Here is a 27,516-nt window from a genome sequence, read left to right on the forward strand (position 1 = left end):
CGCTTATTGTTAGAAAGAATGGCGGAGAAGGATTAAGAAGAAGAAGAAGAAGTAGGGGCAGCGAAAACATAGTGGTAGACGCAGTTGGAAGAAGGCGAAAAGCAACGAAATTCGCAAACGAGTCACGATCCCCTAATTAGGAGACTAAATACCGCTGACGTTTTTTGCCGTTGCAATATTATCATATTTAGTATGCGCACTTAGGAAGCCGGCTTAAATAAGCCCCGGGACCGGGCGAGCTCGGAAGCTCCGCGCCGGGCGAGAGCACGAAGTGCAATAAGTTCCGCTGGTCGAGCTGAACGTCGTATATCTGCAAGAGCTTTAAACTGGTCCATGTGCTGGCGTTTCTCAACGTGGTCGGAGAAGCGGTGCAAAAGTTGTCCGTCGAAGAAAGAGAATGGTTTCGAGTCTATTTACGATCGGACACGAATCGCATAGCTGATGTTGCTTCGGACTTCGATTCGTGGCTTCGACCAGCATTGAAATCTCCTTTCTATCACGGCCGCGAATTGCATCCGCATTTCCGGCTGTTCCGAAGTTTTCAGCTTACGCATCGAAGTGAAAAGAATCTATTGATATTATTGCAGATATACGATAGAATAAAAATTATGATTTGACGTATCAAACTTTTACTATATTTACATTTAATTAGAATGCTATTATTAAAATAATTCGAGAATTTTATGGACTTATACGAGAACCGATTTATGAGAGGGAGGAAGAACGAAAATATGGAGAGGGATTATCAAGTCGCGTCAAGCTGGCATTCCTGGCGGAGGTGTCACGCGGGGTGGCATTCGCGAAGACGGTTCAGAAAAGTTTTGATAAAGAGAGCGAGAAAGAGAGAGAGAAAGTCGAACGATGGACGAAATGTAAAAGAGAGAACGAGAGCGAGAAAGAGAAGGAGGGAAGAGAGAGGCGAAAGGGAGAGAGAAGCACCAGCACAAGCTACGAGAGGTTCTAATTTACCGGGACGCAGGGACTTTGCGTCTGAGGCTAACTGCTAATTTAAGGGTTAATTCCTTGGGAGACAAGTTGGCAGAGTTACGGCGAAAATATTCATGGCATTATGCATATGCTTAGACGGACGAGAGAGGACGTCGCTAATAAAAATTAAAAAGTCTAATTGCGAAAGAGTCGTCTTAGCGGCATTAAGATTCGTATCAATTTCTTCGCCGTCTCAGAATCGCGAAGCAAGCATCGAGCTTTCTCTTACTGTCCAAAAGTCATAATTTTAATTTCATTTGATTAAGTCACTTGATATTCATTAATGTTCGTTGTTGTTTCCACATTCGTATTTTTAATTGATACCATTAAGATTATAAGAAACATTAAGCGACATATACGTGAAATTCATTTATTATTTCGCAATAAGCATTTGCATAAATATTTAAAATTTCGATTATTCGAGATTATAAGAAATCGTAAATATCGAAATTTTAAATAATTATGCAAATGCTTATTACGAAATAATAAATAAATTTCACGTATATGTCGCTTGATGTTTCAACTGTCGCTCAAAGACTTAAATTAGAAATTCTCTACACAATATTCAATAAATTACTGTTTCGAAGCAGTTATATATAATATATAGGGATATGGCTCAAAGTGGGGTCGAAGAAAACTTCCTGCGTTCCCGTTTAAATTTCAATCGAAACTAATAAAATATTCCTTCCTTAAATATCTCTTTCCGTCGAAGGAAAGACGCACCCTCGACGATCAAATCGCTTTTCGTCTGCATCGTCGCTTCCGTAATTTGATTTTCGCCTCAGGCGACAAAGGGCCATTGCAATTTCGTACTTCGATTTGTCAGTCCCGCGATATTCTTGCGTCGTTGACATATTGAATTGGCAATTGTATACGCAGAATGGAGAAACGCAACAAGAATGACGGAAAGAAGTCTTTTACGTGGGTGGAAATGGCACTCTGGGGTGACCTTACAATAAAATATATTCACCCCTTCTGTTACTTTCGCGATTTGCTTCTTCTACTTTCGAAATCAAAATTGAAAATCGAGAGAGATTTCGGTGATACTTGGATATTTCTGCTCAGAAGCTAAATCGTACGATATTCCATATATATTCGAAGATGCAATATTTAAAAGTGTAATCAAGACCTTTACATTAGTTTAAAGAATTTTGTATAATTTATACGTTATATTTACGTTATGTTGCAATGCATTTTGCAATAAAGAATAATTGCTATATATATAATTTTATTGTAAAGTTACGTTGATAAATAAATATTGTTTAGAGCAAATTTTGCATAATTTTATAATGTAATACCTAATTTAATAATGTTATTGTCGATCGAAATAGAAATTAGCTTAACATTCCGCTGAAAGTTTGTAAAAATATTCCGTCTAAGTCATGTAGATTTTATAGACTGTTGTACGCGCATAACAGAAGTGTCATACGTAGAAGTATGTATGTAAATGTTCCAAAAATAATTAATTTAACAAATAATTCCTCGCTCTTGCGATTATTTCTTGCGCCATTAAATGCTTGATGAATCTTTCATACACACGATGTTAATTTAAAAGCTGCGTGATGTCGTTTGCACTTCGTAACTTTCGTCGCTACGTCGGTGTGGCTGTGCTTGTGGTGAGTAAAAAAGTCGCACGAGGGTTGAAAAGCCCGACAGGAGGCTGACAGTCGGATTTGTACATTTTAAGTAGTAAGCCGGCTCTGTTCCGCTTTCCTTCGGTCCCTTATTTCGCGCGATAAATAAGGTCGTAACTCTACAGCGAAGGCGATAATTAAATCAAGACACTTCGGGCGTTTACCGGATTTTTTTTTCACTTTTGAGCGAAGTTGAACCATTGCGAGATGCCAACCGAAAAAAAATTCCTTAAATAACAACAAGGTATAAGCGTAATCCCGCATATTCATCGAGAGCCATCTAACAAAAATAAGGAAGATTCTAAAAACACGGAAAATTTCTATTTAAATTATTGTTAAAATGAATTATTGTTATTTTATATAAGAATTTAGCAATACTTTCTCTCCTTTTCTTCTTAAAAAATAATAGTGCAAGTTTATAAAAAATGTGATTAAAAGATTTTAATTAATTTTGATATTTGGATTATATACACTTTTTCGTTAAAATGTTTTTATTTTTGCAAATGTGAATAAAAGTGTTTCAGGTATTTTCATATTTTCTCACTTACTTCTTTCTCGTCAGAGTGAATTAGTAAATTGGCTAAGTTGGCGATCAAAGAAATTCAATATGATAGCGAAATTATGGACTATCATTTTTTCGTGGTACTAATAATAAGCAGAGTACAATCTCTCGCTGCCATTAAGGCACAGTCGCGAGTTACGATATTCTACTCCCCTTTCCCGGCCGTCGAAGGGCCGCGTTCGTCGGGACGAGAGAGAGAGGGAAGCTTGTAAAAATAAAGGAAATTTATTTGCGTAATTTGAGCGGAAGCCGAGAGAGCTCGCATTCTGCGATCGCGTCTCTTCTTCTCGCGCCTTCGCCGTCGTCGTCGCCCTCGCCACCGACATCACCGACCTGGCCAACACTGGTGGTACAGTGCCGCGGAGAATGGCAATATAGTTTCCCTAATGGCGCTTAAAAATCTTGAGAGGACGATATTAAGAATGTGACTACCGACGCCCGGATCCAAGGTAGAAACGCGAGACAAAGATAGAGGATAAAATGAGTCTTACGAGCGAGAAATTGCTCTTGCTTTATCGATTTCTGTAAATTCATAATAAATTATCAGAAGGAAGATTGTAAAAAAATGCCCATTTTTATTATACCAGTTTTATTATGCAGTATGCATTTCATTCCAATTATTTTCATCAGAGACAAATGAATAAAAGAGTTTTATATTACATTCTTAAAAAAGTTCAGATATTAGATAATTTATTATTTTGGGGTATATATTATATGAGTATATTTTTCTCAATTTTTGAAAACGTGGTAATCTTTAAGAAAAATTACAAATTACACGTTCCATTTTAATTATGTAAATCACGTTTAAATAAATAAGGCGCGTTAATATAATAAGTTTTCTATATCATTTCAAGAACAAAGAATTTTCTCAGTATTTCATAATTTACTTGTGGGATGTATACCACATTATAGATATTACTAAATATTTGCTATTAGCAAAAAAGTTGTTAATTGTTAGAAGGGAAATAGATTGGACTTCTAATTGCTTGAAAGAGAAACGAGTTAAACGCGCAGTGAAACGGTCGCCGGTATCCCGTCAGCACCCTTTCTGTCGAGTGGCAATATAGTTTCCCTAATGGTACTTAAAAAAATCTTAAAAAGACGATATTAAGAATGTGACTACGACGGAAGAGAGGGTGGGGTTCGTAAAGCCGACCGGAGGAACACGAGAGGACGTCCAGGACAGGTCGGAGGTGGTTAGGAGAGTGGGAGTTAGCAGCCGTGGTTAATCGCCGTAAGACAACCGGAGAAATGAGCGAACAGTAACTCGGGGGTGGCTTGTCTCCCTTCCCCGAGGAGTTCCCGTAGAGGTGGGTTCGAGGTGGAATTTAAAGGAGTGTCGAGTGGCGCGACGCGGAGCAAGGGAGAAAAAACGCGAAGAAATTAAAGATGAACCTTCAGTGAAATGGGGCGTGAGTTTATAAAGACTCTTCGCTCCTCGAGACACTCGTACTACTGTGCGTTTTACATCTGAGCCGAGTTTATCATTGTCGGCTCGATCGAGCTACATTCTAAAAACAGAATATCTTTATCTGCCTGTACGCGACTGAGAAATGAATCAGTCGTCGTGCGTTTTGAAAGATGTTATACTATTGAGAATTATAACATTTAATGTATTAAATAAATTCTCACTAATATATATTACCAATAATCTGCAATACATTTTAGATGGCGGAAGTTTACAAATACTTTGTGCGCCTTGCGAATAAAAATTTTTTAATATATAATTGTATTTTATTAGAGAGAAAAGTAATAATAATTATTTTACATACTTGTATTAATTTTTTGTTTGGCTATTAATTAATAGTCAAATAAATAATACAAGTAAAATAATTATTATTCTTTATTAATAAAAGACAATTATATTTAAAAATTTTTATTCGCGAGGCACAAAGTATTCGTAAATTTCCGTCATATTAAATGTAATGTAAATTGATAATATTAATATGAATGAGAGTTTATATTATTAATTAATAATCAAATAAATAATACAAGTGAAAATAGTAATTTGAACGGTAAATGGAGTATTATAATGAATTCTTATAAAGTAATATAGCAACGGTATCTACTGAATACAAAATATCAATCAGCTACAGGGGTGAGAGGTCTTGCGCGAGAAAAATACTCGGTAATTACGGTAGGTTCCCTGCACCATGGAGCGACCCCAATCAGCAAGTAAATACAGTCATCGCCGTGATTACTTTACGAGGAGAATTCGATTTCTTTTAAAGGGCTGCATCACTTAAAGAAAGGCATCTCGTTTTTTATAAAGTCGACGAAATCTCGCCCATTTCTCACATCGTAAATCGTAATTCCTTAAATATATCGTCGATTTAAAGCGTTTCGTCTATTTGCACTCTGCTCGTCTGTATAAAGCATTAATCGCGACATACATATATATGGCGGCGACAGAGTTAATTTCACAGAGTTATATATTCTTATCCTGACGAAACGGTAAGGTATTCCGGTCATAACGTTCGGCGTCCATTTTTCTTTCGCCCGCGTCCTTTTCGAGGTCAGAAAATCCACGTCCGACTCAACCCGGGCAAGGGGGCGCGGTATTATAACGAATCCTCGCGGAAATTAAAGGAAGGACCTTTATGTATTCTCTCGAGAATTCATACGTAGCCGGTTAATTACGAAATTTAAATTAACGCGAAAAATAGCGGCAGATCCGACGTGGGGTCCGACGGTTTTTAAGGATCTCACCCTTTTTAAGGCTACAGACTCGCCTACTTATTACGTTTTCTCGGTGGCTCGCGCATTCGCCTAGCGGAGTCCGTTATTTACCTACTCGAGGTTTTAATTACCTAACTCCCTCACCTCCTTTCCCCTCCCTGACTCGCTAGGGCGGACAGAAAAGTAATCTTGGAAGTATGTGAATGCCGGCGGTGAATTCACGTAGCGGACGTTAGAAACAAAGTAGGTATATCGGTATGAATCCTCATTCTTTAATGAATACGAGAAACGTGTATGGTTAAGAAATATATTTTCAAAGCCAACGAACTTAACGTCTGGAGAGAGAAATACATTGTATAATAAAATAGATTTCTAAGATAATAAGTCTTCTAAGATAGACAGTCATAAATGTTTTCAACATACTACTAATGTTGCATAAGATATTATAGCTTCTGACTGCATTTAATATTAATCGTTTCGTTAATTAAAAAAAATATTTCTAAATTATCAGAAAAATACAGTAATTAATATTTAAGGTATTTAATAAAATACTATCGCATTATGATGATCGAAAGCTAGCTTTTCGCGAATCACGAAAAATTCAAATAAGCACAGAATGTAACAGAATATGCATTTTATACAGCTGTTCTCCATTTCGTATTTTAGTAGCAACCGTGAAATTTTCTATCTGACACTATCTAGCAAAATTTCCATTCTTATCCTGACATGGCATAACCAGTTCTCGCTATTTTTGCAATATATGAAAACAACCTGAATACAACTGTACCATCCGCACGCCGAGCTTCTAGTGATTTGCATAAATCGCGTACGTCATAACCGTTTCCAATCGTAAGGCACTGGCGTTTCGAGCGAGAGAAGTCGCATAAACTAGCCAGCTAGATGTGGGGGTGAGGGATAAAGGGAGGCAATAATACTTGTTTGTCCAAATGTAGCAGCAGCAACCGTGGTGGAAACCGATGCCCCCGCAGACGCGCGATGCCGCGCTGTATCGGAGTTACGAGCGGCATAAAAAGTTACAGTTACATTATAATAAGCTGCCGGCACGGCATACGCGAGCCGCGTGAAAAGGGGAGAACGATTCCCGGCGAGTTTATACGTCACCGCGGATGTAAATTCGCGCGAGGCCGCGCAGAAGGGCACCAGAAGTCCGCGATTTATTGCCGCGTAAAAGCGAAAGTCCCGATTATTGGCGCATTTAAAGGCTCGTAACAACGCCGTTTTACCGCTCGACACGAGTGTGAAAAGCGACGAAAGATTTTCGCCGTTAACGGATACAATGCCAATCTCCGATGTGTTTTCTTACTCGCTTTTATTCGCGATTTGTTTTTCTCGTATACGTTTATCATCATTCGTGAGTGAACATATTAAATGCAAATGCGTTTTTTTTACGCAACAACTATTATATAGAGAAGTATAAAATGTATCACGATCTATCTTATACAGATGTTTTATATACAGATGTATAAAAGAGCTTTCAAATGAAAAGCTGTGAAAATCGATGGTTCAGATTATATGAAAAAAAAATATTAAAGTTCTACTTGATTCGTCATATTTTCCATATCAATGCAAAACTTTAATTTGATGATTATCTATCGGCCGATATTGATAATATATATCATCTGAACCGCAGTTATGGCTATCAACGCGATATCGTGTACGGCCGCGCATAATATAAAGCGGCCGTACGGCGAGACGAAGTCGGAATAAACGGAAATTACCGGGGCCATCTTGTAATTATACGGCTAATAGGAAGGTAATTTAGTGTCTCGAACTCGAGTTACCAGCGCGGCGGCGTCGGCGGCCGCCGGTAGCCCGCGTCGAGGGCGGCGGCCTTCGCGGAAAATTAAAATAATAAACGGCATCGTTAGGATTCATCATCTGATTTTAATTTCCATTCCGAAATGATTGCGCATTATCTCCGGGGCCGTCCCGTAACACCGTTTCTGGATTTACTGCTCGAGGGCCACAGACGTTCGCCCGGTTCGCCGCGTTCGTTCCTTCTCCCGTTTACTTCAATTTCGTCCTCTTCTCATTCTTTTAGCATATCCCGTCACCTTCGTGACGCCATTCGCCTTTGGCGATTTAATATCGCGAGACGGTGAGACTTTAAAATTTGACGCAGAGTTCGATCAAATTCGCGATGTTTTGATCGGAATATTAAGCGAGGTAAAATTCTATTATAAACGCGATTTGAACAATCGTAAGATTGACACTACTTATTGTATCTGTCGTAAATTGAAAATACTGATAATAAAAGTTTTGTGTTTTTATTACGAGTTATCATCTATATTGGATGTAAACGGGACATAAGCGTAGAATGAGTAGGGTTGCTACTTGTATCTTTGTGCATATCTCATAAAACACATCAATAAATTAAAAGCTTGTTTACTGTAGATCGTTGTCATGCTCGCCGTTAGAGTCGTTGTGGCAGATTAAAAATTATACATTCATAAGTCGCTACTCTCTGTTTTGCGAATTATATATGCTATCACGTTTTTTTCACCAGTCGTCGCGTTAATTGCCTTACTAATCTTACTTATCGGAAAGATTACAGACAATGAAGATACACGGTCAAAATAAAAAATAAAAAAAATCACAAAAGCTATTTCTTTTTTTTTTATAAATATACAGTAAACTACAAACATCATCTTTTTTATTCAAATATATAAGTTAATATTGAAAAAGTTTAGTGTGCTGTCGTGGATTTCTAATAAAACCTCTTTAAATGGCATGACACAATCTTCTCAATAAAGTCGCGATAACGCAGTCAACTTTGTCAACGACTTTGACTATTACGACAGTTACATTTATTTGTTGGACGCAGACAACGTTTTATGATTTCAATGCGTAAAACAGCACGCTTTAACCGGAAGGCCTTTTTAAATAAGAGAGTAATGACAGTGGTTGTGTTTCGACTAATTATTTATCATCAATCTTTCGGTGCTTCATACGAGATAAATATTTTAATGATATATTCTTGATAAAAAAATTTTGAAATTTTCAAATAAAGTATATATTGCTTGAAAATTAATATAGTAAGAAAACATCTATATAAAATATCGATTGCTAATATTATTTTCAAATATGAAAAATATATTTATTCATTTTCTGTAATTGAGAAAATATTATTTCAATTTTTTAAAAAGTTCTGTACATTGATTAACGATAATAATGTGTAGAACTCAAAGCAATGTAACTGATAGATGTAAAATTTATTAAATGTTTTTATGATATAATTCTATAATATTCTTCTATTTTTACCATTGTTGCAAAATATAATATCAGATTTGATATCACATCTTATATGCAATCAGCATAGGATAGATAAAGATTTATGAATAAAATAATTTGTATCAATTCAGCAATTGATTCCAATATTCTTGACGATTTAAAAATACAAACTTATATATGTTAGTCTCTTTGTACACAGCGATGCTGTTTTGAGTATCAAAAGCGCTAATTATATTTCTAGCAGCGTTACGTTGTGATGCGGAAAAAATATTTTAACGCCCGTTTTTTTATCCACCGAGGGCGATCAAAAAACTCGTCGTAGCAACAATGTCGCGTGAAAAAATTGCGGTCGACAATTTGTTTTTTTTCGGAATCCCCTATCATCCCTCATTCGTTTCTACGAGCTGCGCGTTATCACGATCGTTACCGCGGCCGGGATACACGCATCAGACGATTTTGGAAAATAAAGTTTATCGCCTTCGCAGCCCGCGTCGCTTCGCTGCATAATAGGGTGTCCGCCGACGAAACGTAGAAAGTATATTACCAGAGCTAGCTCACCCCAGGTCGTAGGAGTTGACATAATTTTTATGCGCGCGCGCCGACGAATACGGTGATGTTGGCGGACATGTTCCGGACCGGCAGGACAAAATTTCCTCACGTTGACTCCTGATTTAACGCGTGTTCCTACGCACAGGACGTAATAACGCTTTGTCACATTAGGCGTGGAACTTAAATCAGCGCGCTCTCAAATGTGCTCGTGGCGTAACGACGAACAAGACAGCTCTCGTAAATGCCCAGCAACTCGAGAAAAGAACGATGCATCATTCTTTGTACATTCAATTGGGACATCGAGCCATTAAATGTCCTTTCAAAAGAAAGAGTTAAACTTTTAAAAAATTATTAATTGAGAATATAAATTTAATTTGCGATTACGATAAAATTTTTATGCCGTATGTTATAATAAATATCAATACGAATTATTATTAATAACATTAAGAAATACGAATGATTATTAATATTTTTTAGCACCGCTTGTTGAATTATTTATCGAGCGATCGCATGCGAATCTGAACGGAGAAAGACGTGGAAAAAAAAGAAACGACACTGGGAATATTACGGCAAGAATAAACTTTCCTATCGATATGCGACTATCACGATGTAGTCCGACGTAATCGTTCGCGCGCGTGTCGGCTCTTAAATCTTTCCCTTTCCCGACATCGCGGGGCCGAGGATACGAAACTTCGGAATATCTTCTCGAGAAAGCAGTCCGATTGTCTACGGGTGTACGGTTAGGTAAGTGGCTAATTAACATTACAACTACCTGCTACCAACGACGATGCCGCTGCGGTTCTTCGCCAACGACGACACAACGACGACTCCCGGTACTCGCGCGCGGTAGTCGCGTAATTTAAGTGTGCCACCGAAGACACGGTTTCGCCGCTACGCGACGCCGGGCATTATCATGGTAATTTGTTAGAAACAAACATTATAATTCGAGAAGACTACGAGGACGGGGGACGCGAGAGACGGTGGCCGCTTTCGGGGGTGAGAATCCGTCGTGGGTCGCGCGGGGGTGGCTGGGTCGTCCGGAGAGTGCGAGGCGACGAGAACAAGAGGGGGGTTGGTGCGAGAATCGCGGGCAAGGGTTGAGACTTGGTACCCAAGTTAAAGGCGTAAGATCCGCCGTGTTTTGGACAGTGTCCATTGTCTCGGGGTTATTTATTAGAGACGGCGCCGTTGGCTTCGCCTTCTCTTCCCCAGCAGCCTCGCGCGAAGAGCGGGCGAAGACCGAGCTAAGATGGCACGTTACGCCATATAACGGCGCCGGGATTTATATCTCGGTCCTACCACCAAGACGCCATTATGCCACCGTGGCCGGAACCCAGTCTCCCCCTCGCCCATCTCTCCTTTCGTGGCTATAGGTGGATCTTCTGTCCGCGAATTCTCATCGTCGGTGATTCAATGGCGATTAAGGCATTTCAAATGGGCTTTCGACTGCCGAACGATATGTATCGCACATAAAATGGAAATAGCTTGGTAATTCCGCGAACATTCCGGAAATTATACAATTTCATTGTTTCCATCGTACTCTACAATCGAATGGAAAAGAGGATTGTAAGAATTTCTCTTGCGACTTTATTATATATCTCAAAATTAAATTTCTCTATCAGAAATGTATATAAAGAGAAGAGTATGAATATATGTTGTCTCCTACAATATATGTTTTACTATCATATTGATAAATTATTTTTAAATTTACTATTTATAACAATTGATGAAATAATAATTTTGCATACTAGATATGTGTTTTTTAAATTGAATTCTGATTACATTGTATTTTTCGATGGAGCAGGCGATATTAAATTTCGTGTTCCTTCGTTAATATTGAATTTATAAATAAAAAAATCGTGTGCAAATATATACGTAGTTATTTTTGTAACAGTTCAGATTTGAGAACGCCCGAGAATGGTGTTCCAAACTGCACGAAGAATCGTGAAAACGAAGGAAAGAGAATGTGAGAAAGGGAATAAGGTCGGATGGATATCTTCAGGAACCGTGGGTAGTGAGGGGGCGAAAGCTCGAGCAGCCACCACTAAAATCCGTGCCGCGCGCCACTTCCTGCGCGAGGTGGAACCGTGGAATTATTAGATATGCAACCGCGACGGCTCGCCTCCTACAGGCATTATTAAACTTAGTTATGAATGCCCATTAAAACTGTAAAGGAAATGCATTAGCCCGCCAAGGGGTCCCGCGGATGACAAAGCCACCCCCCGCGGAATGAGAGCCATCCACTTTACACGACCCCTCTCTTTCTCATTCGTCAGAATAGACGATCTGATACGCTCGACGTATTGAAATGATCATTTTAGTGACAAAGCCATGTCGTTAAAAAATGTTTCATTATTATCTTGTATATCTTTCAGAAGTACTATGATTCTTTAGTTACTGTAGGTTGTTGAAATTTTAAATACCTATCTAATTCTTTACAAAAATATTTGTTATATTTCGCAAAAAAATATTTCATGATTAATTAATTGCAAATAGTTATTAGCAGTAATTTGGCAATTTGATTAACATATAGGATGCTAAAAAGATTCATTAGATTTAATTGTTAAAAATATATATATATGCTTATATATTGTGATAAAACCACTAGGATAATAGAGTTGTAATTATTAAAAGATTACTTGAGAATATAGAATCACCTAATTAATAGCTTATATATATCTCGCGATTGATCCGGGAACACGTCGCGATAAAGTTAGGGAAGAGTAAAATCTAAAGGTGTGCTTTTAGATTATGGGTTCCAAGGGCTCAATGACATTGCTCGGTCCTCGTCGATGCTTGGTCCTTGGACCAGTCGGGTTACAAAGACGCGGTGCTATCGCTGTCGCAAGGGCCGTCCCGAGAAGTCTCTGCGAGGGGTTATTAGCACGGAATTATTGTCATTGCCGGAGCCTCGCAGCCCTTTCACCGCTCGTAGGCTATACACGCGGCGATAATGGAGGCCGGTGGGTGCGCGCCCGGTTCCTTCCAAGACTAAGGGCGTATACCGTATTTTAACGGGCAGCTTTGACAATGGACCGTCGTTGTTCTTGTATACGACTTCGCGGCTGCGAGAGATAAAGGTGCTAGTTCACCGAGAGAGTAGAAGAGCCACACATTCGCACTGTTGCGCGTGTATTGGCGCGCCCTATACGACAGCTCGCTTCCGTCCAATAACATCGGCGATGCCGGTTTAAGCGTCTCCTTGACGATTCATTAAATTCCGCTCTTGACGCCGAATAATTTTTACGACTTGCGTATTCCGCATCGCGCCGTGTATAATTAATTCAATGCGCGTGTCGATTGAGTTGTTAACGTTATAGACTTCCTTCCGATAAATTTTTTAACGAATTCCGGAAAATTATTTCTATTTTAGGAAAAATTTTAATTTTTAGTATATTATTAGTTTCATAAACTGCTTGATTAAATTTATTTTTAAGCCAAGAATCACGCAGAATTAAATGACAATAAGAAATAAGAAAAAGAATTGCATATTTTATAATAAAGAATTATAAAAAGATCAATATATAATAATGTTGCAAGTCTTTACATAATAGAGGATGGATACATATTTTATTACATAATACTTATTTTGCTATACTCGATGCATTCTCGATTGGGACATATAAGGGACGAATATGTCGACCGAATTTCGCGATAATTCTGAACGATTATCCCTCCGACATTTTCGAGGACGCGCCTACATCTCTATTAATAAATGAGTCGAGACAAAGAGAGTAAGATTTTGCCAGTTCACGTAGGGTTATCGCTTTTTCCGCATCTCCGAGTGTATGACGCTTCGAGTGCTTTCTCGCAGAAAAGAGAGAGCCAGAGAAAGAGAAGGAGACGAAAAACGGAAAACGTGAAAGAGAAAATGTATCCATGCCGTGGAACGAAATACGAATGCCGAAAAAGGGGGATGCGCGCGGCGAGGGATGCACGGCCAATGTCTACCACAAAAGCCATTGTCCGCCACTTACTGAATTCGTCGAGCCTCCCTCGCTTTTCCACCCTTTCCCCCGCCCCATATCCAGCGTACACACACTGAAAGAGAAAGAGAAAGAGAAAGAGAGAAAGGGAGAGAAAGAAAGAGCTATGCGCGCCACCCGATGTAAAACACTTCCCGTGAATTTTATTGCTCTAGGTATACCTTCTCGTATACCTTCACGTGCACAACGCAGCAGCTAACCTGGCCCAGGAACCACCACCATCCCCCGGCATTTGCTTATACGCTCGGGCGTGAATCTGACCGCGGCAACATTCAGATGTACACGCATACACATACATGTGTGCAGATGGGTAGGTATACGCGTACGTCGTAGTTATTGCTTGTGTACACATACAGAACGCGCGACTGCACGTGTATTTACCAGCGACGGCGAGGCGGGTCCGCAGTTACAAATGTCACCGTAAAATTACTTTTTAATTATCGTCGAGAGGATTTCGCTTATTACGCGATATTCCGCTCCCGCTCCTGAGACGGAGAGCCCTGGCAGGAATCCGCCCGAAATTTTCTATTTTGTTCGCGCACCGCTGACCCTCGGACTCGTCGCAAACGCACAACGGTACTTTTAATTTAGATAAGATTGCCCCCTTTATACGTCGCGAGGCATATAGAAAGCCTCACGTAGACCGTTGGCATCGCCCTGTGTTCCCGAATCGAAGTAATTCTTACCTTGGCGCGATTGCGATCGTCTGCGTTTCACGTTTTTTATCGCGCTGGATAGAGTATGAAAAAGATAATGTAAAGAATCGCAGATGATAACACGAGTCGCGTTATGTATGATTTCGAACCACGTTAAGTTAAATTTTAATTTTTTAATTAGTTCTGCGTCGTTCGATGCTTTTATATTTTCTCTATACATTCAGTATTTATAATTATCTCTTAACAAATTTTCTAATGTTAAGAAAGATATTTTGCAAAATGTGAGATAAGAAATGAATAAAAAAAATATGCAAGAGTTCTCCACAATATTTTATTTATTATTTATCGATAAATATTAATTCTCGCGTACGTTTCTTACGTTTCAGTAAATTTCGAGTAATTTGAAGACTCACAAACCCCTCATCGTTTGTTTTCGGTGAACACCGAAAAGAGGACACGGCGCGAATGAAAAGTTCGGCCAAGAAGTGGTCCTTCTCTTTCATCCGCCGAATATTATCTCGGCGACAGCGCGGACGATTCGTTTGCCCGGCGGTAAATCCGCGAATTAAAGAACTTATTCCATTTGGGCAGCCAAAGGGGTGTGAAAGCTTTCGCGTTCGTATTATCTCTCGGCCCGGTCGTCGGAGACGGGGAGATAGAAGAGGGGGAGGAAAAGGGGTGTGCAAAAAGGGAAAGAGAGCGTAACCGGCAGGAAGGCGAGGACGAAGAACGAGGGCCGGGAGTGACCTGGCGAAAGGCGCGGGAGGAAGAGAGGATATATCCCGGGACGAGAGGGTAAGAGAGAGAAAGGGAGAAAGCGGGAGAGGGCGCGTTTAGACGTTCGTTCCGCTGGTAACAAAGATAACTCTATGCAATAAAAATGATTCAAAGTTTCCCGCAGCGGCGGATGGCGGTTCCGATGGCGGAGCGGTTGACAATGGTGCGTCTTTGTCTCCGTCCCGCACCACACCGCCGTCCCTTGACTCGCCGCCACTTCTGTCCCACCGCCACCCCCGGCCCCCCCGTCCGTATCCTGCGACACCTATCTTCCGGTTTAAAGTCCCGGCGTGCGCGCCAGAGAGGAACCTCGCTAACTTTTATTATTTACGACCGATATTTCAGCCAGGCTCGAGCGCATACATTTGGTTAGCGAGCGAGCGCGAAGTGGCCGCACCACGTTTAACGCAATCGACGCCTTCGAGAAATCTCGCCGAGGTAAGATTACAAAAAAATCGCCCGATCTGTCGTATATGCTAATTCATCAACGCTAGGAACTTTAAATTATATCGAAGCCTTATACTAAAGTGTTTCGTTATCTTTCTCCGCGTTATTTTAACTCGAACGATAGTGACGATGATGACAAAAGTGTCGAGTCAAATTGATTATAAATTTTAATCGATTTCTGATTTAAATCAGTGATGATTAATCGCGTTTACCAAACGCAATGAACGAAATATCGCGTTATTAATAAAAAGTGACAATGAATGGAAATTAATCGAATATCACACGGCTTATCGAATCAACGGGTGAACGAGCGACGATCGGTACCGAGAGACCCTTCGTCCGCACTTATTTCTCTCCTCTTCCTCGCCACCCTCTCGCGGGTACCTTTATCTACCTACCTCTAGCTATACACATACGCGCGCGACCCTTCCCCCGATGAAGGGTCTGAATTTGCATTTTATTCGCAGTCGTGGAACCGCGGGTCCGTCCGTGCGGCCAGCGCTCCTCCGCGGCGCGGACATTTATTTTAATTAAATTACTCCGGAGCGTCGAACAACCCATTTCCTATAAATTATCCCCTCGCCGCTCTTTTGCGTTCGCGCGCGCCGAGGCATTAACGTAACCCGCTGATCCCGCGGTGCCATTGAAATGAAATAAAAGCACCAGCGGCCACAACGGTGAGGACGGAACCGTACTTCTCTCTCCACCATTCCCGCCGCGATTCCGTCGTTTCCCTTTCATTTACCGCGCAATCATTTTCCGCGAGTGCACCGGCGAACTAGCCTCAAGTTGCCTCGAGGAAACAAATTCTCTCGTCATACTTTCCCTGAATTTCTTTTTTTCTAGGTTTTTATCGATTTAGTATAGCGATATTATTTCAATCATTATACACTGATAAAAAAAATTTATTAACTCGACTAAATCGTTCAACTAAATATTATTTTGTTAATTGACATATAGAAATATTTAAATGAAATATAATAACATATTAAATCTAACAAAACGTATATTTGACTTAAATACTAATATATGTTCAATTAACAAAATAGTAATTTAATCGAACGGTTTAGTCAAGTTAACAAATTTTTTTTCAGTGTATATATAAGAAATATAAAGATAATTGCACATATATATAAGAAATGTAAAGATAATTGCACACATATATAAGAAATATAAAGATAATTGCACATATATGTATAAGAAATGTAAAGATAATTGCACATATATATAAGAAATGTAAAGATAATTGCACATATATATAAGAAATATAAAGACAATTGCATACACACATATATATAAGAAATAGAAAGATAGATATGAAGATAATTGTACTGTCGTAAAATAGTTCATAAAATAGTTCAAAAATGTTTCTTCGAAATTAAAGAAAAATGGTATTGATAATAAATATCAACAATTTTTCAATTTATATTTACATAGTTTTATAAAATAAATTTTTTTTATTAGAGAGAATATTTATTTATTGTTTACGTCTTTTGTATATCAGTATGCTCCAAAATAAAATTATATCCAAAATATAAGAGATTATAAGAAGAAAGTGATATTGTAATATTTATATATCATTTACGCTTTTCGAATATCAATTATGCTTCGAAAAGATAAGATTATATTTAAAATCTAAAATTATGAAGAGAAATTTATATTGTAATATTTATGTATTTACGCTTCTCGCATATCAGTTATGCTCCGAAAAGGTAAGATTATATCCAAAATAAGATTATAAAGAGAAATTGATATTGTAATATGTAAATTAATTTTAAATACTTTCATATTTATATTTTGTATAAATCGTTATTCATATAATTTGTATGTTATTATAAGTCTTATGAATCTTATTATTTATTTTACTTTTAATCTTAATCAATTTGAAAGATTACAATAAATTTGATATTGGCTGATATTTGACAATTTTACATACAGATATTATCTGGGTATTAAAGATAATTTTTATTTACCTAGACATACTCTATATCGAGTATATATAACATATTTTTTTTATCTAAATTTGGCCATTTGTGTTTGTACAATACGAAATGATTATGATAATTAAAGTAAGAAATTTATATTATTAATCATTAAGGAAAGTATTTATTAAATTAAATGTATGCGCGATATTATTTTTTTACTTTTAATTTCAACCACAATTTGAAAGATTACAATAAATTCATTCAATTAAAATCGTAGAATAGAAAGCAAGTTTTTTTTTATATTATTCAAAATTATTTATGTCTTATAATTTTGAATAATATAAAAAAAAAACTTGCTTTCTATTCTACGATTTTAATTGAATAAATTTAAATTTGTAATCTTTCAAATTGATTGAGATTAAAAGTAAAAAATAATATCACGTTTACATTTAATTTAATAAATATTTTCCTTAATGAACTAATAATATAAATTTCGTACTTTAATTATCATTATTATCTCGTGTTGTACACAGAGAGAATTTTCTCTTAGAATTTACCCTGAAAATCATGGTAATGATGAGACAATATGGTATGGAAAGAATTTTATAAGATTAATTTCTCTGATTAATATTTATCACAATAAAAAATAATAATATCTATATCACAATAAAATATAAAACATGTTTGATTAATTTGACTAAACTGCATAGTAAAATTAATCCAACATATTTTATATTTTATTGTAATAGATATTATTATTTTTATTGTGATAAATATTAATCACAGAGAAATTCTCATAAAATTATTTCCTTACCATATTATTCTACGATTACTATGATTTTCAGAGTAAACTCTAGAGAAGAGAACAAATTCTCTCTGTGTACACAAACACAAATGTGGTTTAGAAAAGAAAAATATATGTTATATATACATAATATAGAGTATGCCGAGGTAAATAATTATTATTATCATTAATACCCAGATAATATCTGTACGTAAAATTGTGAAATATCAGCGAATAAACAAATGTTGTTTGTGAAAGAAGCTTTATCATATTGAATATAACGTGCGGAAAAGCAGCGCACGCGTTAGCACCGATGCGTCGTAAAGGTTAGGTAAGGTTAGATCGCGCGACACAACGCGCTGCGTATTTACGTGTCGAACGACACTTTGGTATTTAATACGAAGGAAAAAAGGATCCTTCAACGAAGCATGCCACGTATACACAGTACCTGGTACGGGAGGTCTTCGCCGAGTTTGCCTCGAGTCGCCGCGACGTTGAACGTAAGTACGCAACACTTGTCAGCATTCCACACGTAGAGCACGTTGTCGCGTATTTCGAGGATGTTGCGCGTCTCTTTGGCACCGCACGACAGGCTCGCTCTAATGTCTTTGAACAATCGTTTCTCATTCAATCGCAGCAGATCCGTGCACGATGACATTTTCGCGAGCTACGAGAAACGAGGACGCGAGGTTATAACGCGCGACCCGGCCCGGCACAACAACAAAGTTCGTTTGTCGCGCAACAGTTGCAACTCCTGCGATGAAGATGGCCGCCGCCGCTAGGTACTTGGCGAAAACCAAGTTGGCAAGCCTGCGCGCAACAGCTACCTTCCCGCCAATTCGTGTACTAGCGGTGCGGCAAGTGCGTGATTTCGCGAGCGATTTATTCCTATTGTTTTTCGCCAACATCGAGCTCGCGCGCATCGCGCATTATAACCGTATCGCGAGGCGTCGTTAATAGCTCGACGTGGTTCGATCCGGCCGATTGTCCGCGAATTTATTTACCTATTATTTTCCGTCCGAACGACGAGCGATCTCTCGCGCGTGATTTTTTCCGAGGTCGTCGATATACTCTGACGATTACTTCGCGAAACGACCGTGGCGTGGCGTGGCTGTTGCGTATCTTCCGGTCACCTTTTCCGTGTCTCTACATCACGAATATGGCGGGCGTAAGTGTGATCTCGCGCGAATTTCCCGGACGATTGACTTTCACTTTTTGCGAGTAATAACGCTCGCGTGAGCGATCGCGAGTTATCAATCGTTTCGCGAGACGCTCGTCGATCGCGTCTAATGTCGTCGTGCTCGATCCCGGTCGATATTTTACGTTCGAAGTAAGTGCAACTTGGCGAGTGATTTTTCGGCGCGCGTCGATGCCGGTGAATGTGATCGCGAATTAAACCGTTGTAATCTCGTCGAAATAATCGTTGATTACAGTTCAGTGTTCGGTTCGGTCGGTTTTCCGCGTGATTTTTAATTAGCACGCGTTGTCGCGAGTGATTATTTTCTATCTCCGTCGCGATATCGAAACCATCACGATACGTGATATTTGATCATCACTGAGATCGACATAGCACAGGTAAACGGTTACAGTTATGCGCAATTGAGATACTTTTAAATTATGTCGTTGGTAATTAATATTTATATATGTATATGTATAAAATGTATATACGTAATGTATAGCGTAATGGAATCGATACGTGTGATTTTCGCTAAAAATATAAGATGATTAAATGAATAAAATAAATTAATTACAGGAAAAAAAAAATTTAAAGCTAATAATTTATTTTGCTTCCAGGCCCCGGAGGGATTCGAACCCTCGATCTCCTGTTTACTAGACAGGCGCTTTAACCAACTAAGCCACGGCGCCGTTGGACGGTGGTGAGTACTTGCAATTTTATCAGTCTGTGTCCAAAAATTTCAACATTGCATTTTCAAAGGCAAATCGTAATTCTTAATTATACGATTGCTTCTGTTATATAAATATGTATCTAATATATGTTCTCACACACACAGTATAAAATTATTAAATTAATATTATAGATAGTAGAAACGATATAAATAATACGTCAATATATGGTCCGAATTTTAAAATATATTGAGGATGCTTTTTTTAATTTTATTTATATATTGAAACACCTTTTTTTATCTCTCTTAAATTCTATATTCTATAAATATAAATTCTGTTTGTATTATTTTATAAAAATTCACACTTTTACTAAATTGAGTACAAAATTTATAGAATATATTTTTATTTGTATATAGCAAAATATTGTTTATATTTATTTGCAAAAGTATACGCGCCCCCGGGTGGGCTCGAACCACCAACCTTTCGGTTAACAGCCGAACGCGCTAGCCAATTGCGCCACGGAGGCTATTTGAGTGGTCATCTTTGGTAGATCATCAACAGCCTCCATCCTCTCTTTCTTTCTCTTTTTCTCGCTTGCATTCTACATAATTTTATTTTTCATCTATTTATCTTTTCCTATATGTATATACGAGAAAAATAATAGTACACTGAAAGAATTTTCTCTTAGAATTTACCTTGAAAATCATGGTAATCATGAGACAATATGATATATGGAAAGAATTTTATGAGAATTTTTCTGATTAATATTTATTACAATAAAAAATAATAATATGTATTACAATAAAATATATAAAATATGTTTGATTAATTTTACTAAATTATATAGTAAAATTAATCAAACATATTTTATATTTTATTGTGATAGATATTATTTTTTATTGCGATATAAATAATTAATCAGAGAAATTTTTATAAAATTCTTTCCATACCATATTGTCCCATGATTACCATGATTTTCAAGGTAAATTCTAAGAGAAAATTCTCTCTGTGTAGTATTATCAAATAATAAATATAAAATAATATTTGATAAATCAGTTATATAATTGAGATAATTTTTAACACTGTTGTAAAAATGTGATATTAAGATGTTTTTGATGGTAAATCTAATAACAGTTATAAAAAAATTATTTAATATAGATATGTAATTATTAAGAGAGAAATATTTAAAATAGTCCTATATTTGTCCTCATTTATTTACATCTCTTTGTGCAAAAAAAAATGCGAGTAAGTACGTCAGTGCAGAGATCTGCAAATTACTTGGTACATGCGAAGCAATTTGCAATTCATTTTTCGATAAGAGTCGACAATGAATTACGCTCTAGACTATGTTAGAACTGTTTCCGGACTACTACTACTAATAAACGTACGTATCTATAGATCCGCGGTATACTGTGATACAAATCGAACAGATGTGTCGACGCAAGAAAACTGCCGCGATGAAATATCGCTACGCGTTGCAATAAATTTGTTAGTCAAAGTTGCGTCGCGTGTCGCGACGATAATACGCGCGTATACAACGGGAAATAGTCCAGCAGTTGCATCGAAACCATATACGGTTAATTAAATGGGGTCGGCTCATTAGTAACTGTCTATATGCAAGGCGATGGGCGAGACGCGATTGGAGGGTGGTCCCAAGGTGATTTATCCGTCACGATGGATCGCAGATGTTCGACTGGTACGCGACGCGGGTCATCACAATACCGTAATTAGGATGATAGCGCATCTATATGTATGCAGAACGAAAATGCACGCTTGCATAATATGTAAATTATAGAAAGTAGTTGTCGAACAATATTATTTTTTCCGAAATGGACAAACAATTTTGAATGTATTATATCTCAAGATATAATAAGTCAAATTATGAACATTTCTGATTGTTTTAATGCATAATCTTTTAACTATATCAAATTTATTTTTTATTTATTTACTAGAACAACACAAGCGCGCGCTACGCACGCCCCATTCCTCGATTTTATATAAAAGAGAATAATATTTTATATAAAGTTTATTTAAACTTGATTCATATTTTTTGACAGAAATCAGCTGATTAAATCGTTAATTTGCTAATTAATTTTCAAAATAAGAATATATTATAAAAATTAAAATAATAATATAATAATATGTTTTAAATAAAATGTTATAGTACTTTCAACTCGATTAATATTTTTGGACAGAAATCAGTTGATAACTGTCAAAAAATATTAATCGAGTTTAAGGAATTATAACATATTATTTAAAACATTATATTATTTTAATTTTTATAACATATTTTTATTTTAAAATTTAATTAATAAATTAACGTTTTAATCAGCTAATTTCTGTCAAAAAATATATGAATCATGTTTAAATAAACTTTATATAAAATATCATTCTGTCTCGATTTGCGTTATATTTATAGCATCGAGAGGCTGTCATCGCGAGGGTTAGCAGTTTGACAGTTTGTCTAAAATAAAATTAAATTAAATTAAATAAAGTAATAATATGTTTTAATACTTTAAATTCGATTAATATTTTTGACAGTTATCAGGTGATTTCTGTCCAAAAATATTAATCGCGGACAAAGTATATATACATAAGTATATTATGTATAAGTATATATTATATATAACATTATATTATTTACAACATATTATTATAATTAAAATAATATTTTGTAAGTAATATATAATATGTTATAATATTTTATCCGCGATTAATATTTTTTGACAGAAATCAGCTGATAACTGTCAAAAATATTAATCGAGTTTAAAGTATTATAACATATTATTTAAAATATAATATATTATTTTATTTTATTTTATTTTGGACAATCTGTCAAACTGCTAACTCTCGTGATGACAGCTGCTCGATGCTATGAATATAACGCGTATCGAGACAGCCAATTAGCATCGCGGAAGAGCGACAACAATGTTAAATAACATGCCTTTTTTAGAAAAGGGATCTATATTTTCCTGTGTATAATGAGGAATGAGAAATATAAAGTAATTCTTACTTCGCATTAATTTAACGGTTAATTCACGGTATAAATAATTAATGTTTTAATTTTTTTATGAAATAAATATATTTCATCACACATCGCAAAATTTGCTCTTAAAGATCCGTCGGAAGGAGACCTTCTGGTTCAGCAATGGTGACACTAACGGTCTGTTTAAATTGTGCGTTTAATTACAAGTAAGAGACAGTCGCCACGAAATTTATCGGTCACTGTTATCGTCCCCTTCGTTCCTAATCTACTGAGCAGATATCTACGCTAAACACAAGAGAACATATCCTTCGTCTGCAATAAGACGCTTCTCATTGCTTTTTAGTGCATCTTCCCGGAGAAGCAATTAGATTTATCAAGCATGCATACATGTAATTTACTGTTGTTATGACTGCAAAATATGGGATCAATTCAACAATAAATATACAACTCGTAATACACCGGAGCACGGAGATTTATCGTTACACATATTTTCAAATTATTGATTAGAAGCGGATACATGTATGGGTACATACATGTATTTCAGATAATTTACATATGAAACACTTAAAAAAAATTAATAACAAATAATCTAATCTTAAACGGCAATATAATCCAATGATGTTATATAAATAGTATTATTTCAGAAAAATATTTTATTCTCTTTTATATGAAAAAGAATTAATTTTTTATATAAATGCATATTTTTGGAAATTATTTTAATTATCGAAGAATTCTTGTTGTGGGCAACAAGTTTAGATACTACTTGCACATATTGTTACCGTTAGAGAATACATGGATCTCGCTTCTTATTGGATAGGAATTTATGGCTATAAATTTAACCGGTTGAGACGGTCGAGAGGTTGAGCTTCCTCTTGGAAGTTTACAATCCCTCGTTCTCTCTTGCTGTAACCAACATCCGCTCCCTCTCTCCTACTCGCGTTTTCCTCCCCTTCTCGGTACGGAAAGCACGGTACTTTACAGGCCATGGTGGATGTCTATGATGAAGATGTGCACATTTCTAGGATACACCGAGCTTGTAAAGTAACGATGTAACGGGTGAGCATTGCACTGAAATCATGATGAATTCATTCAGAGTACGAATTAACATCCGGTGGGGAGTAAGTTTCGCTAAATGCCCCGGAAGAGAGAATGCATGCGAAACCGGCGATCATCAATATTCCATCACGGTAAACCAAAGTTGAGATTTAGCAAATTTTGTTTGCTCAAGAAATCACTAGAATTTATTAACCGCTTTGGTTCCCTCTCGTGCGGTCTAGTTTGTTATAAATATATAATAATAATACATATTAATTCCCCTCCCCCCACAAGTACATATCTCTTTATTTTATGTTATAATTATGTTTATTAATTACTATATTCTCGTGTTGCATTCTCTTCGTATTTGTTTGATGTGATTTAATTATTTAATGCTTTGAAGAATAGAAGAATAATGATTTTAAAAAATTTTCAAGTGCATCGAATATCTGATCTTGTTAGGTAACGAAATTAGGTAAAATTACTGAAATAATAAAGATATTTTGTGCAAAGATATTATAAGATTAATGCGTGTGCATTAAGAGAAATTAATTTACATTTGAAAAGTCATATAATAATGAAGAGAGATTGTTAGAGATATATCGGTAATAAATGTCACGTTATAACAACAGTTATCATTTCGGTGTCATGAGTATGACGTTTCTCCGCGCTCTTTCTTGGCTCGTTTTTCTCATTCAATCAACTAATAGCCTGTAGGATGAAGAGCACGATAGAACGGATCACGAACACCCGGTAGACAATACGTCTTGGCACTCGTAGGTCATTGTGGCGTTGAAAGGGAGTAACTTATAGGGGCATTGGGAATTACCAGTTTATTATTAGGGAGATAGCATAGAGGGCCAAGATCAGGGGTTGCTGTTAATTCTCCTAACACTTGGCTCCCTGGAGAGAACACGCTGCCTTAAGACTTCCTCCTTCTCGACTCACCCCATTGCGCGGCCGACATCTTGAATCGCTGCCGTGTTAATTAGTACGACTTTAAACGCGCCCGCATGCGGTAGCAATCGGGATTCTCTGAAATGATTTCGCCACTCTCTGGAAGATGTTAAGTTTCATACGTATAATCTTGGGGTAAAAAATTCTAGTAAAGAATTCAATTTCCAGCATGATCTCACATACATTATGTTTTGTAATACGACTTGTGCTTGCATTTATATAAATAAAATTTATTTCGAATATCGATTTAAATTATCTCTTAAGTAAAACATTTGAAATTTAATAATTTCTTTAGTAGTATTTCTTTGCTTATGTTAATATTCGAATAAATTAAAAGTATTGCGAAAAAGCAATGTAAAAATGATAAAAATATTTTTAGAGATAAAATCATATATAACTAACTTAATTATTTAGTGTTTCGGATATTCTCTCTATACAAGAGAAGAGAAGATAAAATATCTTTCACCACCCTCTTTAATCCGGATACGAAGGTGAAACATTTTCGGAGGCTCGGAAAGACGAGTCGGCGGGGCTTTGACGTATGGAAGATGTCAGTTGCGGGCTGGCACGATGGTGTCGTCGATTCGTCTTCCCTTTAGCCGCCACCTTTCGCGAATCCTTTCTGTTCCGCTATCCTTTACGTTATATAAATGGTGCCCGCGTCTGGTAGCCGCTGGCAAAATTTCGCCGGTCTCGCCACAGATTGCTTTATTTTCGGGGCTCTTCGATTTATCAATTGGTTTCTTCGGGTTTCTCTCGGAGACTGGATCTTCTAAATTTAGTTGACATGCTAGTGGTCAGCCGAATAAAGATAAAATGTTGGCGCGTGCTTTTACATCTTCTTTGAGAATCGCTGCTAATGTTAATGTCGCTCTTTGCACTCTATCATTAATTCTTTTCTTGTGTCAATAAAATTTAGAAGATAAATTTATAAATAGTATATGGTTTAGAAATTTGACATATATTTGCTAGAGAAATATTTACATTAATTTAGTACATTATTCAATTTATCTTTATTTATAATAGAAATCTCTGATATATCCATGTCTGATCCGTTTTCTTAATTTTAAGAGAGAAGCGATATTGACAATATAATAAACGTTCGTAATAGGAATATGAAAACAATCAGAACTGCAACGAGTATAGACATTTATAGATTTTTACGTGTCGAAAAATTCTCGAGAAGTAGACCTTATCTTTTTTTCTCAAAAGGCCGTAACGAGGTCGACTGGGCTAACTATGCCAATAAATCAGCAGCCTTAATGAAAATGTGGCGCTATCCGTTGCAAGAGCGCTGAACGAGCGGTCCTCTCTCTCGCTCCGTTCGCCCTTTAAATGAAATGAAAAGAACGTGCAGCACTGGAAAATACCCTCCTAAAAATATCAAGATAAGAGCGAGTCGGCGATGAGGAGTCCTGTCCGGAATGAGAGATGGGGATAGCTCGTTTTGTAGGAGAGAAAAACGCGCGTAATTACGAAAACACGATATTTCTATGAACGCCGGACAAATTCGTTGCACATCCGTTGATAATTTATGCTATAACACTATTAGAATTTGGTCTAGTATGATATAAATATTTTGATCTCAAATATGCATCCCTCCCCCTATGGTGTATATCACATCTATATAATTAAAAAAAATTTTTTAAGTTATGAATTAATGTTTCTCAATCTAAATATTATTGACACGATATATATTAGATTTGTCTCAGTTTTTTAAGTAAATAATAAATTAATTAAAATATTTTCTTATTTTCTGAAATTATTGAAATTTAAATTACTAATCAATTAAGAAAATAGGAAGAAAGAGAAAGAAAGAGAAAGAGAGAAAAAGAGAGAATAAAGACAATTATACTCTATTATATTTCACAAAATTGCTCACATTTCAAAGTACTGCGTGTGTTCGTGTATTAAATTAATCGAAAGCATTCGTACGTGACATTATGATTTTCATGGGGGAAAGGAAGAGAGAAGGGGAGGGAAAATAGATGCCGTGTAAGAATGAAAAGCATTCTTTCTCCGTTGTAAAGATATAAAACATGACATAGCATATGCCGCTCTACGCGCGGCGGTTACATACGTGTTCAACATGTATAATGTCGCGTACGTGTGCTTGCTATAATTACGACGGCCGCGAGCGTACTAAAACAAGTTTGTAATCGTGAAGAATGAGCGAAGACGACCCTCGCGGCTGTGCGGCAAATAGGTGAGCCCGATAATATATGTACAATATTTTTAATTGTTGACGTTAAAATGTGCTCCCTTGGTTTTTTCTCGTTAACGTGACGTTGGAGGGTCCGAAAACTGGCTCGCGTCACGTTTTCGGCCGAGCCCTCTGAGTTATTTATTTCACGCTTAAAGAATCACCCACATTGTCCATACATACTGCCGTTGAGCACCGTCACATGTAAACGACTTTGGACAGACTGTCTTCTGCATGCATGGAAAAAAATCT

At 36.9% G+C, this 27,516-nt stretch overlaps 1 protein-coding gene, 1 long non-coding RNA gene and 2 other non-coding genes across 5 annotated transcripts in view; 1 reads left to right on the top strand and 3 right to left on the bottom strand.

Moving 5' to 3' along the window:
- The window catches only part of Mbo (nuclear pore complex protein Nup88), a 69,628-nt gene extending 50,655 nt beyond the window's left edge, over positions 1–18,973 (bottom strand). The window contains exon 1 of the mRNA XM_083047672.1: positions 18,687–18,973. Coding sequence (XP_082903798.1) covers positions 18,687–18,896 — 210 coding nt within the window. The 5' untranslated portion in view covers positions 18,897–18,973. The remainder of the gene's footprint in view (positions 1–18,686) is intronic.
- LOC145941544 (uncharacterized) overlaps positions 18,565–27,516 on the top strand; it is a 264,923-nt gene continuing 255,971 nt past the window's right edge. The window contains exons 1-2 of one of the 2 annotated variants that reach the window (XR_014426177.1): positions 18,565–18,738; positions 20,033–20,115. This is a non-coding gene — a long non-coding RNA (uncharacterized LOC145941544). Of the gene's footprint in view, positions 18,739–18,971; positions 19,814–20,032; positions 20,116–27,516 lie in introns of those variants that run through there. The other variant, XR_014426178.1, reaches the window with a different exon arrangement.
- On the bottom strand, positions 20,031–20,104 carry Trnat-agu (transfer RNA threonine (anticodon AGU)). The gene has a single exon. It is a non-coding gene; the product is annotated as a tRNA-Thr (tRNA).
- On the bottom strand, positions 20,536–20,609 carry Trnan-guu (transfer RNA asparagine (anticodon GUU)). The gene has a single exon. It is a non-coding gene; the product is annotated as a tRNA-Asn (tRNA).

This window comes from Prenolepis imparis, unplaced genomic scaffold, assembly GCF_030444845.1.
Source record: "Prenolepis imparis isolate NDT839.2.m4 unplaced genomic scaffold, iyPreImpa1.0 SCAF_10, whole genome shotgun sequence".
NCBI lineage: Eukaryota > Metazoa > Arthropoda > Insecta > Hymenoptera > Formicidae > Prenolepis > Prenolepis imparis.